The 15,486-nt window shown below is 43.0% G+C and overlaps 1 protein-coding gene and 2 long non-coding RNA genes across 3 annotated transcripts in view; 2 read left to right on the top strand and 1 right to left on the bottom strand.

The window, feature by feature from the left end:
* The window catches only part of LOC115292113, a 30,985-nt gene extending 27,203 nt beyond the window's left edge, over positions 1 to 3,782 (top strand). The window contains exon 3 of the long non-coding RNA XR_003908812.1: positions 3,441 to 3,782. This is a non-coding gene — a long non-coding RNA (uncharacterized LOC115292113). The remainder of the gene's footprint in view (positions 1 to 3,440) is intronic.
* Positions 1 to 6,399, bottom strand: part of LOC115292112 — a 59,135-nt gene extending 52,736 nt beyond the window's left edge. Inside the window, exons 1-2 of the long non-coding RNA XR_003908811.1 lie at positions 6,282 to 6,399; positions 3,811 to 3,871 (exon numbers count right to left, since the gene is read on the bottom strand). This is a non-coding gene — a long non-coding RNA (uncharacterized LOC115292112). The remainder of the gene's footprint in view (positions 1 to 3,810; positions 3,872 to 6,281) is intronic.
* A 7,183-nt stretch (positions 6,400 to 13,582) lies between these two features.
* The window catches only part of LOC115292111 (serine/arginine repetitive matrix protein 1-like), a 2,107-nt gene continuing 203 nt past the window's right edge, over positions 13,583 to 15,486 (top strand). Inside the window, exon 1 of the mRNA XM_029940024.1 lies at positions 13,583 to 15,450. Coding sequence (XP_029795884.1) covers positions 14,963 to 15,450 — 488 coding nt within the window. The 5' untranslated portion in view covers positions 13,583 to 14,962. The remainder of the gene's footprint in view (positions 15,451 to 15,486) is intronic.

The raw sequence follows: 15,486 nt of genomic DNA, 5'->3' as shown, positions 1-15,486 counted from the left end.
AAGATGCAGGAATACATTTTATTAAACTCTGGCCAGTGAGTCCCCTAACAGCACCAAGTAGACTGGCTAATATTCCATGTTTCAGTGAACATAAATAACAATCACTTAGGTTGATGAGGCTCTTGCCTTCCTTTAGCATGACCTGCTCCCCAACACAGCTCCATAGCAGAGAACAACCCATTAGCCAGATTTCATAGGAACAGGATCAACTTCATATTCATGACACTATTTAAGTGAGAGTAAAGTGATAGATAAGTGATCAGTTTTTTTTTTTCATGAAATTACCTCCCAAAATAGTGACTCTCAACTATGATGCTGAGGCACTATTTTGTGATTCCTAAGTAGCAATGCTTTCTTGGCATCAAAGTCACTCCACTCTCTAGACTATGGTTTAATAAAGGACAGGGTAGTGTGGCACCTGAGTCTGGGTAATGGAAAAACATCTGAGCACACTCTCCTTAGCACACAGGCCAGTATATTCTACACTTAACGTTGGAAAAAAAAAAAAAAAGGGCTCTGGAAACTTAGATCTATGCAGGAAATCTCCTGAATCTTAATCCATGTTAAAAGACACATGTCTGTGCTACTGACTCTAATTTTAAGGTTAAATTGCTAATGAGTAAGAACTTAAGGCCTCTGACATTGCCAGGAAACAGATCATCTCCAAATAAAAGAGAAGGTGTGGGAGTCAGGCCTCTAAGTGAGCAAAAGGGTGTACTCAGTAAAAGGCACTGCTAGCAGGGAAAGAATCTGCTTGGACATGGAACCTGAGAAGATCTCTATTCTCTGGGAGATTGTATTTGATCCACAAGTGAAACCACAGTGGAATCACCCAACTTCTATATGATTCTAGCATGTATCATACTCTGGAAGCCCTCTGGAAATTAGAGAATTCAGTAAAACTTAATGTCCATAGATAGCACTGTTCCTGTTCTGTGAACATACCTTTGTGTGTGGTTTAAAATATTATAAATGGCTTCTCTTATAGGAAATGGAGTCCCTCACATTCTGCCTCATCTATATAGAGCAATATGGAAATGAAGCAAGGACCCATTTATTTATTTTATAGTCGACAAATATTTATTATACTTCTCTTAGTATATCCACTTGCTTAGTGATCTGGGCATAATGGAGCCAGACAATGTCTTTGTCCCCATGAGGCTTAAAAATAGACAACTGAATTAATAAATTAAAAATCATAGTTACATTTGAATAAGCAAGCTGATTAAATTAACAAGCTGGATGTTGAAATAGCCCACCTGAAGAAGTGACAAACTATTCCTGTGAAGAGCCACACAGACAGTGGGTGGACTAGATGGTCTCTCTGGCACCTATTCTACTCTGTCCTTATAACCTGTACATATATATGTATCCTATATATGACCAGCTTGGCTATGTTCCAAGAAAACTTTATTTATAGACCCTGAAATGTCCATTTCTTACAATTTTCACATATCATAAAATAGCACATATTTAACTATTAACTATTTTCTAAAAAGGCTAAAAGCATTTTTAGCATGGTGAACTATACAAAATCAAGTGGAGTGTCAGATTTGGCCTGTAGACATGCCTTGTTATAATCTGAATGGTTGTTTCCACCGAAAATTCATTCACTGAAATCCTAATGTCCAATGTCATGGAATTAGAAAGTAGGACCTGTAGGGGGTACTTAGGTTCACCCTCATGAATGGGATTAGTGTCTTATTACAGACAGCTCCCCAGCCCATATAGTGCTCCCTAGCCCATTCTGACGTGTGCAGACACAGAAGTCAACAGCCGACAACCTGGAAGAGGGTCTTCTCAGAACCCAATCATGTTAGCACTCTGATCTTGGACTTCCAGCCTCCAGAATGTGAGAGATAAATTTCTGTGGTTTAGAAGCCACCCAGTCTGTGGTACTTTGTTAGAGTTGCCTGAATGGATTGACATGCCCTTTGCGTTAAGCCCTGGCTACATGATTCAGGGAGAAGGGGAACGGTTAACTTCAGCAGGGCTTGGTATGGCTTCTCTGAAAAGGTGACATCTCAGTAGATGAGAGGAAACCAGCTGTGGGATGGGCTGGAAGGAGGGTATCCCGGGCAAAGGAAATAGCAAGTGAAAAAACCCACGGTGAAAGCCCAGGATCCTGATGTTGAACTTTGGGGTTTATTAAGGAATGAAACATTTAAGAAAAAAAAAAACCCTAAAAATAGATGTCTTATTGCACCTGTGGGTATTGATCTCCAGTCATTTGTTGATAAGTGTTGTCAAGGGGATGGCAGAAACATGGCATAAAGAATCCTTTAATGAAATTTCACATTCTTTGTGATCGTCTCTGGCAAAGAATGATGAGTTGATTTTTTTTTCTTTTTGTGTCTGATTACTTGGCAGAGAAAAAGGAGAATCATTTAAAATCTCTGTGTCAATTAAATTGAATTATCCTATAGAAATGGTAGACATGTTTCATTGAATATTTTTACTGTGCATCTATGTCAGTGAGTTCATAACCATATGTTTGCCAACCTAATGTTATAATTCACTGGGGTAGGCTGTGTGCAATGGGATTATGTGCAAAGATGAATAAAATATACTTAGTTGTATATACATTTAGAAGTCTATTCATCAGTGTTTTACGTATTATATGAAAGGCCTTTATGTTTCCACAGACTTGTAACCTGGCCATCTGGATAGTATGATTGGAGAACATCCATAAAAGTGAATGATGAAAAGAAATGTCCAAATACTGTTTTATACAGTGTTTTTTTCCTGAACCCATATTTCATTTGTGATTTCAAAGCTGGCATAGAAAAAGAAAAGAGAGAAAAAATTACTTGCAGAAACACCTTATGTGGAAGAGAGATGATTATTTCTGTCTATATTTTAAATCCGTGACAGAACTCCAAATCTTACCCAGATGCTGGTAAAGGGGAACATTTTCTTCGTTTTAGAAATAATACCCAGAGAACACACCCATCTGTCTGTTGTAAGAAAATGTCCAAGTCACATGTTTATCAAGAGAGCCCACAGTGTTCGTGAGAGCTAAAATATGGCAAGAACAACAACAACAAATATCAAAGAAAATAGTGGGCAGTAGTTTTTAAAATGTCTTCCTGGTGAAAATGGTATCTAGAGTGTCTGTTACATACAAAGTACCTCACAATATTAAATTTATGATGTTAAAACCGCTAAAAAAGATGGTTAAGAGATTCATCTCAGAAGTGAAAAATAGAAAAATATTGGACGAGATCATTAAACACTTGGTACCTATTTCCAATTTTCACCAGGTAAATAAACATATCTTAGTTTGCAGAGCCTTTACCATTGTTAACCTGTATCATTGCATAGTTTAAGGATGTGGCATTGTGTAGGAATTCGAGTGTTTTAGATTTTACAATGGGTCATGAAAATCTTTAGATATAACTTCAATTAAATTAAACAATCACATATCTTACTCCCTGTAGGGTCCTAAATATGAAGATGAGGAAAAATGAAATATTTTCCCAAGACTTCAGGTCCATTGGAAAAAAACAGTCTCAAAGAACTGAACCGTGAAGCAGAGAAGAAAATGCTATAATAAAGGGAGAGAGTGGACAGGGAGCAGAAGGAAGGAAATGGTTAATTTTGAAGAAAGAAGTCGAGGATGCTTCATAGATGAGCTGGCATGTGAGTCGGGCTTGCAACACTGAGCACCCGGCCACAGCCACCCTCATCCATGGGAAACCACCTTATAGGTTTGGGAGTAGGAAGTGCTCAGATCAGTTTTGACTTGTTTTTGTTTTTCACGGTTTTGAAAAGTTGTAATATGGAATAAACTTAAAGAAAAGTACATACCTCATGTATGTTTGGCATCTGGCTTTTTCTAAAACTAATTCCTGTATGAGTGACTCTTCTCCTACCAGGGGGAAAAAAAAAAAAGCATTAGTGCAGAACCTGAAAGTTCCCGAGGCAGGGCTGGTTTCATGGGGGTACAAAGTGAATGAGTGGTGGCGTCAGGATTGGCCCTGAGCAGGGTCCCTCACTTGCCTGAATGCTCTACTGCTGTGTCTTAAAATTCTTAATAATTTTGAACAAATTACCACACGTCTGCATTTGCATTTGGTCCCACAACTCAAGTAGCCTTTTCTGTCCCCAACCCTCATTTGGCAACACATTCAAATCTAAAGTTTCCCTCCCAGGGCTAACCATTAGTTTTAATTTTCTTTATGTAGTTTATTCCCTGGATACACAGGAATGAACAAAATTGTTTAAGTTATTTCTTATGAACAGTATATAAATAGTTGTGTATGTGGTTGTGTCTGGCTTTTTTGACTCAACATTTTGCGGTAAAGAATCGTCACATTGTGATTCATTCATTTTCTCGGTTGCATTTATCATGAGCCCTATCTACTAGATTACACAAGATTGTTTGGCATGAGGGGAAGATCAAGACAGGGAGCAAAGAGACCAGCAAACGAGAGGCTGGGCTTTTCGGTAATTATAGGGTGACAGCCTGGGGCCTATAAATAATACCACAGGAATACCTCTGCTCTCTAGAAACCAGTGTTTCAGAATCCTCAGACTTTTATTTATTTATTTTTCATTTTTTTAAAAAATGTTTTTATTTTATTTTTGAGAGAGAGAGAGACAAAGCACAAGCAGGGGTGCGGCAGAGAGCGAGGGAGACACAGAATCTGAAGCAGACTCCAGGCTCTGAGCTGTCAGCACAGAGCCCGATATTGAGTTTGAACTCATGAGCCATGAGATCATGACCTGAACTGAAGTCAGATGCTTAACTGACTGAGCCACCCAGGTGCCCCAGAGGCCTCAGACCTTATTTTTATTTAATTTAATTTATTTTTTTAATGTTAATTTCTTTTTGAGAGAGACAAAGAGACAGACAGCAAGCACGGGGAGGGGTAGAGAGAGAAGGAGACACAGAATCCGAAGCAGGGTCAAGAGCTAAGCTGTCAGCACAGAGCCTGACACGCGCCTCAAATCCATGAACCATGAGATCATGACCTGAGCCAAAGTCAAACACTCAACTGACTGAGCCACCCAGGCACCCTGAACCCTCAGACTTTTAGAGCCACAGCAGAGGCAGAGCAAACTTAAATCCAAAGCAACAGCAACAACAACAAAATCCTACTTTGGCGCAAAGAGGCAGGCCTGAGCATCTAGCAACAGATGACAGTGAAGTTAGTTCAACAAACCAAAAATTATTCCCAGCATGTTATGCTGGCCAAACAAAAGAGTATTCTAACCACACACACACACACACACACATTTATATGTATACACACATATATGTGTGATATATACATTTTTATAATTCCCCATACACTTTGTATGACATAAATATAGACGTAGTATAGACAAGAAATAAAAAAGTAGTATTTTAGAATTTTTTAAAAGCTTATTTATTTTGAGAGACAGTAAGGATGATCAAGGGAGGGGCAGAGAGAGAGGGAGACAGAGAATCAGAACTCTGTGCACTGTCGGCTTGCAGCCCTAAGTGGGGCTCCATCTCACAAACCAGGAGAATACGACCCAAGCCGAAATCAGGGGTTTGCAGCCTGAGCAACCAAGGCACTCAGGCACCCCAAGAAAGTAATTTTTTAAGAGGAAGAGGAACAAACAGCAGAGATGACCTGAGGCTGTGTAGCAAAGTTGGCAGTAGTCATGATCCTGGCATCCATGATTAGAAATGGATGGAGCAGTGCAAAGGGGCAAGGACTGGGGACAAAGTGAAGTAAGGCTGGAAGGATCCACAGAGCGTGTGGTGAGTGGGCACGTTTATCCTGTACTCCTTACATCCACGACTGGGAGTTCAAATCACCAGAAGACAGGATCTATTTACAGCAATATTTTATTTAGTTGGTAGCCCACTGAAGATATAGCAGACGCTACAGGTTAGCATTCTGGAAAAGACATTCATTATTAAACACAAGTGACCTTATCTAACAAAACCCTCCGCAGTGCAGTAGAGCGCTAGGGCACTGCCACACAGCCAGCTGTGTTCCACACCACGTGTTCCACACTAGCACTTGGGAGAAGCAAAAGGCAGAAGCATTTTCAAAAATTGTACTAATCCAAAAATAAAAAGGAGTTCTGGAAAGGGTGACCATATGAAAATGGCTACAAACAAGTAATATTGGTTTAATTATTCTATGTTCTTACATTGCAGGAGCTGCGCTGGGCAGATATATCTCCAGTTTATAGATGATGGCATTAACATTTAAAGAAGTTATATTGGTTACCTTTTGCGATACCACAGATTACCCTCAAATGTAGCAGCTTAAAATAAGGAACGTTTATGATCTCACAGTTTCTGAGGGTCTGGACTCTGGGAGCAGTTTAGCTGAATGGTTCTGGCTCATGGTCTCTCCTGAGGTTGTAGTCAAGGTGCTGGCTGGGGTAGCTATCATCTGAATGCTAGAGGATGTTCACTCTCTGGGTTACTGGCACGCCCCAGTAACTCTCAGCAGTTACAGTAAAGACCTCAGTTCCTAGTCACATGGGCCTCTCCACAGGGTTTCCTGGATGTCCTGAAGATGTGGCAGCTGACTTCTTCTAGATTGAGAAATTCAAAAGAGACAGAACCCAAGACAGAAACTGCAGTCTTTTATAACCCAATCTTAGAGGATAACTTGATCTCTGAACTTCTGTCATGGTCTATGGGTCATACAGATCAACACTGAAACACTGGGCCAGGGGACTATTCAAGGGTATGAGAGCCAGGAGGTGGGACTAGTGGGAGCCATTTTGGAGACCAGCCACCATAGATATTAATCATCGAGTTTCACATCTAGAAAGTGACTGAGCCAAACTGTGACAATATGTCCGTCAGACTAAAATTTGAATGCTCTTTCTATTATAGGAGCTGTTGAACATCAGGAGTCTAATTTGTTGGGTTTTTTTTTTTTTTTTTGCAGATTATTGTGTAAAGTTGGGTTACCCAAAATGTTGTATCATATATACAACCAGACTGGAAAACCAATAGGCTTTGTAAATGTGATTTTCAATGAAAAGATAAGGGATTGTACTTATCTCTCACCCAATATTTACTGAACAGGCATGAAAAAATGATGTGCAAATTCAGCTGCCTGAAAAATCCTGAGTTTCTGAAGACTGGTCTGATGTTTGGGGTAAACACTGTAGGCTGACATACCCAACACCATTCTCTCTTTCTCTCTTGTCTCCCTTCACTATAAAAGGTACAAAAGTTATACGGGGAATTTTCCCAGGCTCCTTTGCAGCTAAAAGAGCATTCAATGCAGTACTGGCCAAGGAAGTTTAAATGAAAGTCTCTTGGTGCTTTTGTTTCTTGATAAAACACGTCTTCCTCGTGCATCCTTTGCCCCGCACTCCCAGCTTCACCTTCTTCCTGCCATAAAAGCAGACTTGATCACTGCGTCTCATTTCTCCTTACTGATCTATTGAACCAAATGTGGAAGAACTCCAATTTCAGACTTCTTGTTATGTGAGAAATAAACTTTCATTTGGTTAGCCTCCTCATCCCTTCATTGGGTTTCCAGTTAAGTGCAGCCATAAGTATATTTCTAATTCTTTCAGTGTGAGGCAACTTTAGAAGACATTAAAAATAAGATCAACAAATCCTGAGGGAAGAAGGGGGTGTTAGAAAAGTTTTGTGGCTTGTTAAGAAAACTTAGTTCTAAATAATTTGCCATGTAACCTAAATTCCTACATTACACCAGCTGAGGGGTAAGATAACCACAATGATGTATCTTATAATTATTATTTTTCCTTAGATTCTAACAACAGTGTGGGAAGTTAATTCTTTGCAGATACTGCTATAACCTTCTAGGGGTGTCTCTCATGCCCTTTCCCTGACTGCTCTATGGGTTGGATCATTTCCTTTGCTTCTGTGTTAGATCACTATATTGTGGTCATTGCTGAAGCTGCCAATGCCTAATGACTGTTCTGCTGGTATCCACTGAGCATATGTGCTGTTGTAGAGGTCCATCCCAGGACCCTTTGCAGTGCCGCAGCCACCCAAGCTGCAGGCCCTGGCATCAAACGTCGCAGAAGCTGTGGCCCAAATGCTGCTGGCACCTTACTACCTCAGTGGTCCAGAGACTTTGCTACTCCATTGTAATCACTGTCCCCTGGGGAATTTCATCAGGGCAATCCCAAAAGGTAACCTGAGACATAGATATTATATTGGCCAGACATCTCCCTTTCTCTCTGGTGATGTCTGCTGTCCTTGAGCCATATTTATGAGCTTCAACCATCTCTTCTCTTACTTCTCAAATGGCACCTCGCTCCCTTACAGAATAGTGCATTCACTGGCCTGATTTACTGTCCTGGACCTTCCTCCCCTGGCTTGCACACACTTTAGGCTCAAGTTGTAATTCTTGAAACATAAAAGTCACATAAAGTCGGCCTAATTTAACTTGTAGCTTTATACACTAATAAAAGTGTATCTGAATTAAATAGAATAAAAATAAGACTATTTAATATTTGGGAAATTACATAGCACAGTCCCAAAGCATCCTAGAGGTCACCTGTTGCTTACACAGCACAAGTAATACTTGGAAAGTCAGAGTCTTGCTTGCCCAACCCAACCTCTTCACACCATTTTAATTCACATGTAATGAAGGACCTTTTCAGGACCGCAGGCTTACCAGGGATAACAAAACTATTCTGTTTTACAAAATTATTCAGCTTACCCAGAGGAAATACAGCGGTATCTGTGAACGTTCTTTCTGTCTTCCAGTCACCCAATATTAAGTCCCTGGTCAGCCTTTACAAAATGTCTTATTCAAGACAGGGCATTTTACCACATGAGGTTTAATGAGAAAGTCGATTTATCAGACATGTAATTTTCAGAAATTCCCATTCCATTATTACAATGAATACACAATTTTAAATGTTGCTATGCCTGGTATTCTATTTAAATCAAACACTGGGAACAGTTTAGAGAAAATTTCAGCCTAAAACCATGTCAGCAAAAGTTATCTTCTTTTTTTTTTTTTTTTTCCTGATAAAGAGTTTGCAGCCTTGAGAATAATTCCGTTCCCAAACACAGTAGGGCACATGGAAGAGTGAGGGGCAGATTTCTTAACAAGCCCCGGGGAAAACTTAGGGCAAAAGAGATGGGAGCCTGGGCGCAAAGGGACAAAGAAAGCACAAATGTGTTAATGATGCAGAAGTCACTGCAGGCTTTGAATGGTGCTGACACATCAAAGGGCACTCACTGTTTGCCACAAAAAGGAAGATCATTTCTGGAGAGGGACAAAACCATTTGGGAGAATACAGCTGAAGCCCTTGATTCACTAGCTAATTGTGCACACAGGCTGCTGTGTTCTGCTGCCCCGAGGTCATGAATCTGAACAGGCTTCATCCCACCTTCTTGACAAATAGGCAAATGACCCCAATCCAGGCTGTCCTCAGGGACTTGCTCAAGAAAGCGACTTCCTAGGTAATTTTAACAAAGGAGAAACAAAAATCTCCATCCAAACCTATTAAGTAAAAGAGAATTCTTTGATAAATACTTGTGATATTTGTCCCATTCAACTTTTTATTTCGTGTCTATAGAACACCTGAAGTTTACATTGAGCTGTAAGTTAAAATAGCCACGAGAAAACTAGAACTCGTTTTCCACATTTTAAATAATTCTATAATGAAAGACAATAAAACTATAATAAAACATGAGGGGTTTGGGGGGCAGTAATTTGCTATTTTTCCTGTATTCCTTCTGCTCTTTTATAGATTCCTAATTCACTACATATGAATATATATGTATATATATATATGCTACTTATCTAATGAAAATAATAACTATTTTTCTTACTATGACAGAACACCCTATATAGGTATGTTTTCTACACAAATATTCCACTACTCAAAATGGCTCATTCTGTGAGCTTAGGTTCTCAAGGTTTGATGTTAATTTAGCATGCAATAGAAAGAAAAACTCAAGAGACTACATAGGTAAGATAGTTTTATTGAGTTCATTTAATTTCCCATTACTAATGAAACTTTGAATCACATAAGTCAGTGGTTTGTGTGTATATTTTCACTGAGGTTGGCATATGGGAGATACATAGCTGATTTTATAATTATTTATTTGTATGTGTTGATACAAAGTCCTCAGGAATTTTAACAGAACCTGATTAGACAGACTTAAGAGGAGTTATTAAGATCCTTCTTCTTAAAAAAAAAAAAGCCGAACTGGCACCTTCACAAATTCATGTAACCCAAATTTAGCAGCTTAGCAACTTCATGCTGTGTGATGCACAGTCACTGTTAAAAACAGTTTCGTTTCTACTCTGATTCCCAAACCCACACCTGACCTTCCTCCTTTCAGCAGGTGTCTTGCCATTTTTATTTATGGAGCGAAGGTTGTTTGTAGCTTGAACTTTCTCAACTGTTCACTCTCTCAACTCCAGTTGTGGTCTCTTGGTTTTTATTGCCTGTTGGAGATAAAGGGTGTGTCCAGCATTCCTACTAGGGTCCTCAGACTCCTCCTCTGTTCCTCTCCTCAGACACTTCCATTCAGTGGACATCCTATTACTTGGATTTCAGTCTCTCCATCTTTACTGATACTCTCTTTTCGAATGAAAAACTGAAAGCTGACCATACAAAATGAAACCTTAAAAACTCCAGGAAAAAAAAAAAACAACACAAACAACACTAGTTAAAATGCTTACCTGTAGATGGAATCAGCTAAAACTACAAACATGATGAAATAAACCTTTGCTTTCTATGTAGAGGTCAGGTTGGCACTTATGTTCTTGAGGACTTACAAGATTCATATTCTAATAAACCATCTAGTTCTTTGAAGGCTCAACCTCAGTAGGTTGAAGCTGAGCAGTCCTGCTGTGTGGCAAAGGCCAAGGAATGGCACCCTTGTTTATGCAACATATGTTTATGCAACATATGGTATCAATGGTTAAGCATTCCTTACTTGGTAACTTTTACATTAGATTTTTTTTTTTTTTAGAAATGCCTTTTCACATTATGTGCAAAATCAAGTTGTCTTCAGAGAAGGGGTTTATCCATTGGACACTTTGGTATCTTTCTCCAAGATAGTACTGATTTAGTGCTTCCATCCAGATAAGGGTAGACTCTGCTCATCTGAAAAGTCATTGGTAGCAGCTTCTGGGTGCCTCAGTCGCTGGAGCATCCAACTCCGGCTCAGTTCGTGATCTCACAGTCGTTGAGTTCGAGCCCTGCATTGGGCTCTGTCCTGATAGCTCAGATTCTGGAGCTTGCTTCAGATTCCATGTCTCCCTTTCTCTCTGCCCCTCCCACATTCACACTCTCTCAAAAATAAATAAACATTTAAAAAATATTTTAAAAAGTCATTGTTATGACTCAGAGAGACTCAAACATTTGTATACATTTTTCTAAGGATTCAAGCATTACATCTCACCAAACAGTAATATGATCTCTTACTACAAATGGAGTTTGGAAAAGGAATAAAATGTAGTTCATATATTCATCAATAAATATTTGCTGAGGGCCTCCTAAAGAAGCACTGTATTAGGTGTTTGGATGGACAAAGGTGGCTCCAAAGATAAACCAAATATGGACTCTGCCCTTAAGGAATTCACATGGTGCTGGGTGACAAGACACAAACATGCAAATAACTATTGTACAAGATGATTTATACCATAAGTGAGGTCAAGACACTGAACAGATTTCATAGGAGGAAGTGACCAGCCTTAAAAATTTGTGCATCAGCAATTTCCTTACTTCATTTTGAATCCCAAAGCCCTAGTGCAAATCTTCCTGTGGAGATGATCTGAATGTAATAAAAATCACTATTGAGGAATCTCTAGCAGAAAGTATTCGTGTTGTAGGGCATTTCTGGTACTGGAGGAGCTGCCAAGATTCAATAATACCCAGCCACAAAGCTACCTGAAGCCCTGAGGATGGTGTCTTCTAGACTCTTCTAGATGGGGCTGTCAGGCTACCCGGGGCAAGGTAGTAATTGACATGCATTTATGGGACACTGCAGCAGCTTTAAAAGCACGTTTCCATCCATTATCTGTTCATTATAATCCCTGAGGACAGCCTGGCACCATGTTAAAGAGCAGCCAGGACACCAGGATTCTAATTCTGCCCAGTTCTCTCTGATGCAAAACCAGATATCCGGTTATTCGCTTCTCTCCAAGGTTCCGTGTGTAGATGGGCAGGTAGGGCAAATTTTATCATCATCATTTTATAGACGGGGAAACTAACGTCAGTAGAGCTCAAGGGATCTGCTCAAGGTCTCAGGTAATAATTGATAACCAATTCTTGAGATTAGACCTCAAACCTGTGGACAAAGTATTTTATAGTATATCATACTGAGAACCACTCCTGGTGTTTGTGGGCAAGAGGACAAAGAGAGGCCCACACAGCATTTAACTATGTATTTAAGTTATAAATCAAGATAATGAACTGTCAACAAAAATCTAATCTCTCCTCTCACCCTGACAAACACCTCTTTACAAGGACTTCGATGGCCAGGTGTGAATCATGAATTCCTGAACTCTTCCAAAGAAGGGGCTGGAAAGTGACAGGGAAGGAAAGCTGACTCCACTGAGCCCTCTTCCAGCACCTGGGAAGAGCCCAAAGTGCCTGGGAGTGCACGCCTCAGCCCACAGGTCCAAGCACTGTCCACACCCAAACAAAGACCCATTCCCAGACACAAGGCTGAGTTCAAAGGCCCAAGCAAGTCATGGAGGAGGCTGTGGTCCTATTTGGCCAGGGCATTCCAGAATTCAGACTCCGTGGAGCACGGTCTAGAAGAGGCTTCAGTCTCCTTGACCTCATGGGAGGGAGTATTACCAGAGAACCACAGGGCTGTGGGGAGAGGTCCCTCTTGCTTGGGTTCACAAGACAGCCCGATCCCACTACCTGAAGACTGAATCTAAGAAAGAGTAAACTCCTAGATCTCTCTTGTGAGAAGGTGGTATATGGCCTTATAGTTACAAACCAGGTTCTGCAGAAGCAGACCTGGGTTGGGATCCTAGTTTGGCCACTCACTAGCTGTGAAATCGCAGGCAAGTTACCGATCATCCTAGGACCTCAGTTTCCTCATTTTTACAAGAGATATTATTACTATGTGGAGTATACCAGATCTGTAAAATCTTTGGCAGATGTTAAACGCTGGGTAAACGTTGCGGGGGGTTCTCTTCGGCTGCATTAAGTGAACGCACCTCTGAGAGGTTTCTCTGGAGAATTATGTAAGCATTGTTATATCCAGGCTCTCTGATTATCAAGGTTAAACCGCGCTCTCCTCTAAACTAAACAGTGGGGCCAGGGGCAGTGCGGGCACCACCCACCCCACCCAACGCTTAGGCTGCCGCCCACGTCCCGCCGGGTCAGGAGGCGGAGGATTTCACGCTGCAGACTCTGCACGTTGTGAGCTACAGCCAAGGAGCTGGGGAAGGTTAACTCGGAAACGTGGCCGTGAGTCACGGCGGGACTAAGGAACTGATACCAAACCTTAGCACACAGCCTGTTCCGTCGGTCTGATGCACAGGGTTAAACCAGTGGGAAGTAGCATCGGATTTAAAAAAAAAGAAGAGAAAAGAAGAGAAAAGAAAAGAAAAGAAAAGAAAAGAGAAGAGAAGAGAAGAGAAGAGAAGAAAAGAAAAGAAAAGAAAAGAAAAGAAAAGAAAAGAAAAGAAAAGAAAAGGCAGGACACGGAGCCGAGGTTGACGCAGCTCAGTCCCAGTCCCCTCCTCCCCGCTTCACGTTGGCGCTCACGCAAACTTCGCTGAGTCTTTTGACAGGTCTTGACATCTCTCCTCCGCGAGGAAACAGGGAGACTCAGAGCAAGTCGAGACATCTCCCTCGCACCTCCCGTGAGTGCAAGCCCAGCCAGATTTGCCGACCGACCGGCCCAAACGAAGATGTTTTATAAGGGCAAGCCCGGGCACTGCCCCACCCCTCCCGGTGACACGAACTCAAAGTGGCCCGTTTCCACCGAGTCCCCCCACTTCCCTTCCTGCAAAACACTTGCAAACTTCGCTGCTGATTGTGGACCAAGAACTGTATGTAACCAGACCTCTCTGCTCCCTTAAGGGACAGTCGTGACTGGGCATCGAGAAGTCAGACTCTCGAAAATACCAACAAAGAACTATATTTAGCTCTGAGCTCTCCGCCTAAATTCCTCTTATTTTTTCACTCGGAGCTTCAAAACGACTAGGTTGGGGAAGTGGGAGGAAGGGGGCGGGGGAGCAGCAGAGAAAGAACAGCTGTGCCTCCGCCTCTCAACTCAATCTCTATAAATAACCAATCACTAGCCTAGACTACTTTTTAGCCAATGAATCAACCCAAACTGGTAAAACCGTGGCGGCGGCCAATGGAGGAACAGCTAGGGGTGTGAGATTTGCGCCCCGGAACCAATGGGTCCCGAGTCTGGAAGAGGTAATTTGAGCTGGAGTGTGGGTGTGTGGTGCAAAAGCTTCCTATTTCTAAGCCCGAAAACCTGTTCTGCCCACTGAGCATGCCCTGACTAGCCGCGGGCGCCACCACGACTTTGGGGATTGGGTTTCGGTCCTACCTCCGGGTTTCCGCCCCAACCGAGGGGGAACTTGGGTGGGACCCGCCAAAACCTAGCCGGCTAGGGTTAGGGTCGCGAGAGGCGTGTCCTTTCCCAGTCGGGACAGTATTTCCAGCCTAGAGTTCCTGTTTTCTTTGTCCAGGAGATAAAGCCCAGGAGGAGTGGCCAGATGAAGGCCGAGTAGCGCTTCAGAGGAGAGTTTAGAAAAAGCTGCACCTTGGGTGGAGGAAAATGCTCCGCCCTTTGCTCTCGTACCCAAATGTCCTTTGGGTTTCCGGCCCTGAGACGCACACCCTCTGGGGTCTCGGAGAGTGCATGCCACGAGCTTTTGATAACGGGAGTGAACAAGAGCTCAGAACACCCCATTCCCGAAGCGGCCCACCGCGCCCACACGCCTCTCGCATAGCCGCCGCCCGTGTGCACGCACCTACCCTCCCACACTTTCGTCTTCTCACCTGAGCTTTCCCAGCACCCCCTCCAATGCCTACACACTCCCACACATTTCTCATCCAGCTCCAGCACCCGAGCCTCGCCATCCGCTCCACCAGACTCAAACCGCTAGCCCCGCCCACGACTCCGCCCCCGCCCGGCCCTCAGGAAAACCAGGAAAGGCGGATCAGGCTGGCGCGGCCGCTGGTGCACTGGGCATGCTCGCCGGGGCGGGGAGGGCCGGGCTGCGCGCGGCGAGTAGGAAGCCCTCACCCGCGGAGGCTGCGGGAGAGAGCGCGATGGGCCGTGGCGGTGGGCGCACGCTCTACGGGGACTCATGCCACGCGCGTCCCTGTCCGGCGCGCAATTAGCAGCCACCTCCGCAGCCCGCTGCCACCGCCTCTTCGTCCTCCCGGGCGGCCGCGGCGAGGAACTGCAACCATCGCCTCGCACAGGCTGCCGGCATTGTCCTCCCGGTCCGCGGCCAAGGCAGCCGCTGCCGCCGCGGGCTGCTGCGGGGCCCCGGACCCGCGCCCCAGGGACGCGCCGCCGCCTTTGCTGGCCGGCCCCCGACC

The sequence above is a fragment of the Suricata suricatta genome, chromosome 5 (assembly GCF_006229205.1).
Source record: "Suricata suricatta isolate VVHF042 chromosome 5, meerkat_22Aug2017_6uvM2_HiC, whole genome shotgun sequence".
In the NCBI taxonomy this organism is placed as follows: Eukaryota; Metazoa; Chordata; class Mammalia; order Carnivora; family Herpestidae; genus Suricata; species Suricata suricatta.
This window is presented reverse-complemented; position numbering and strand designations above follow the sequence as displayed.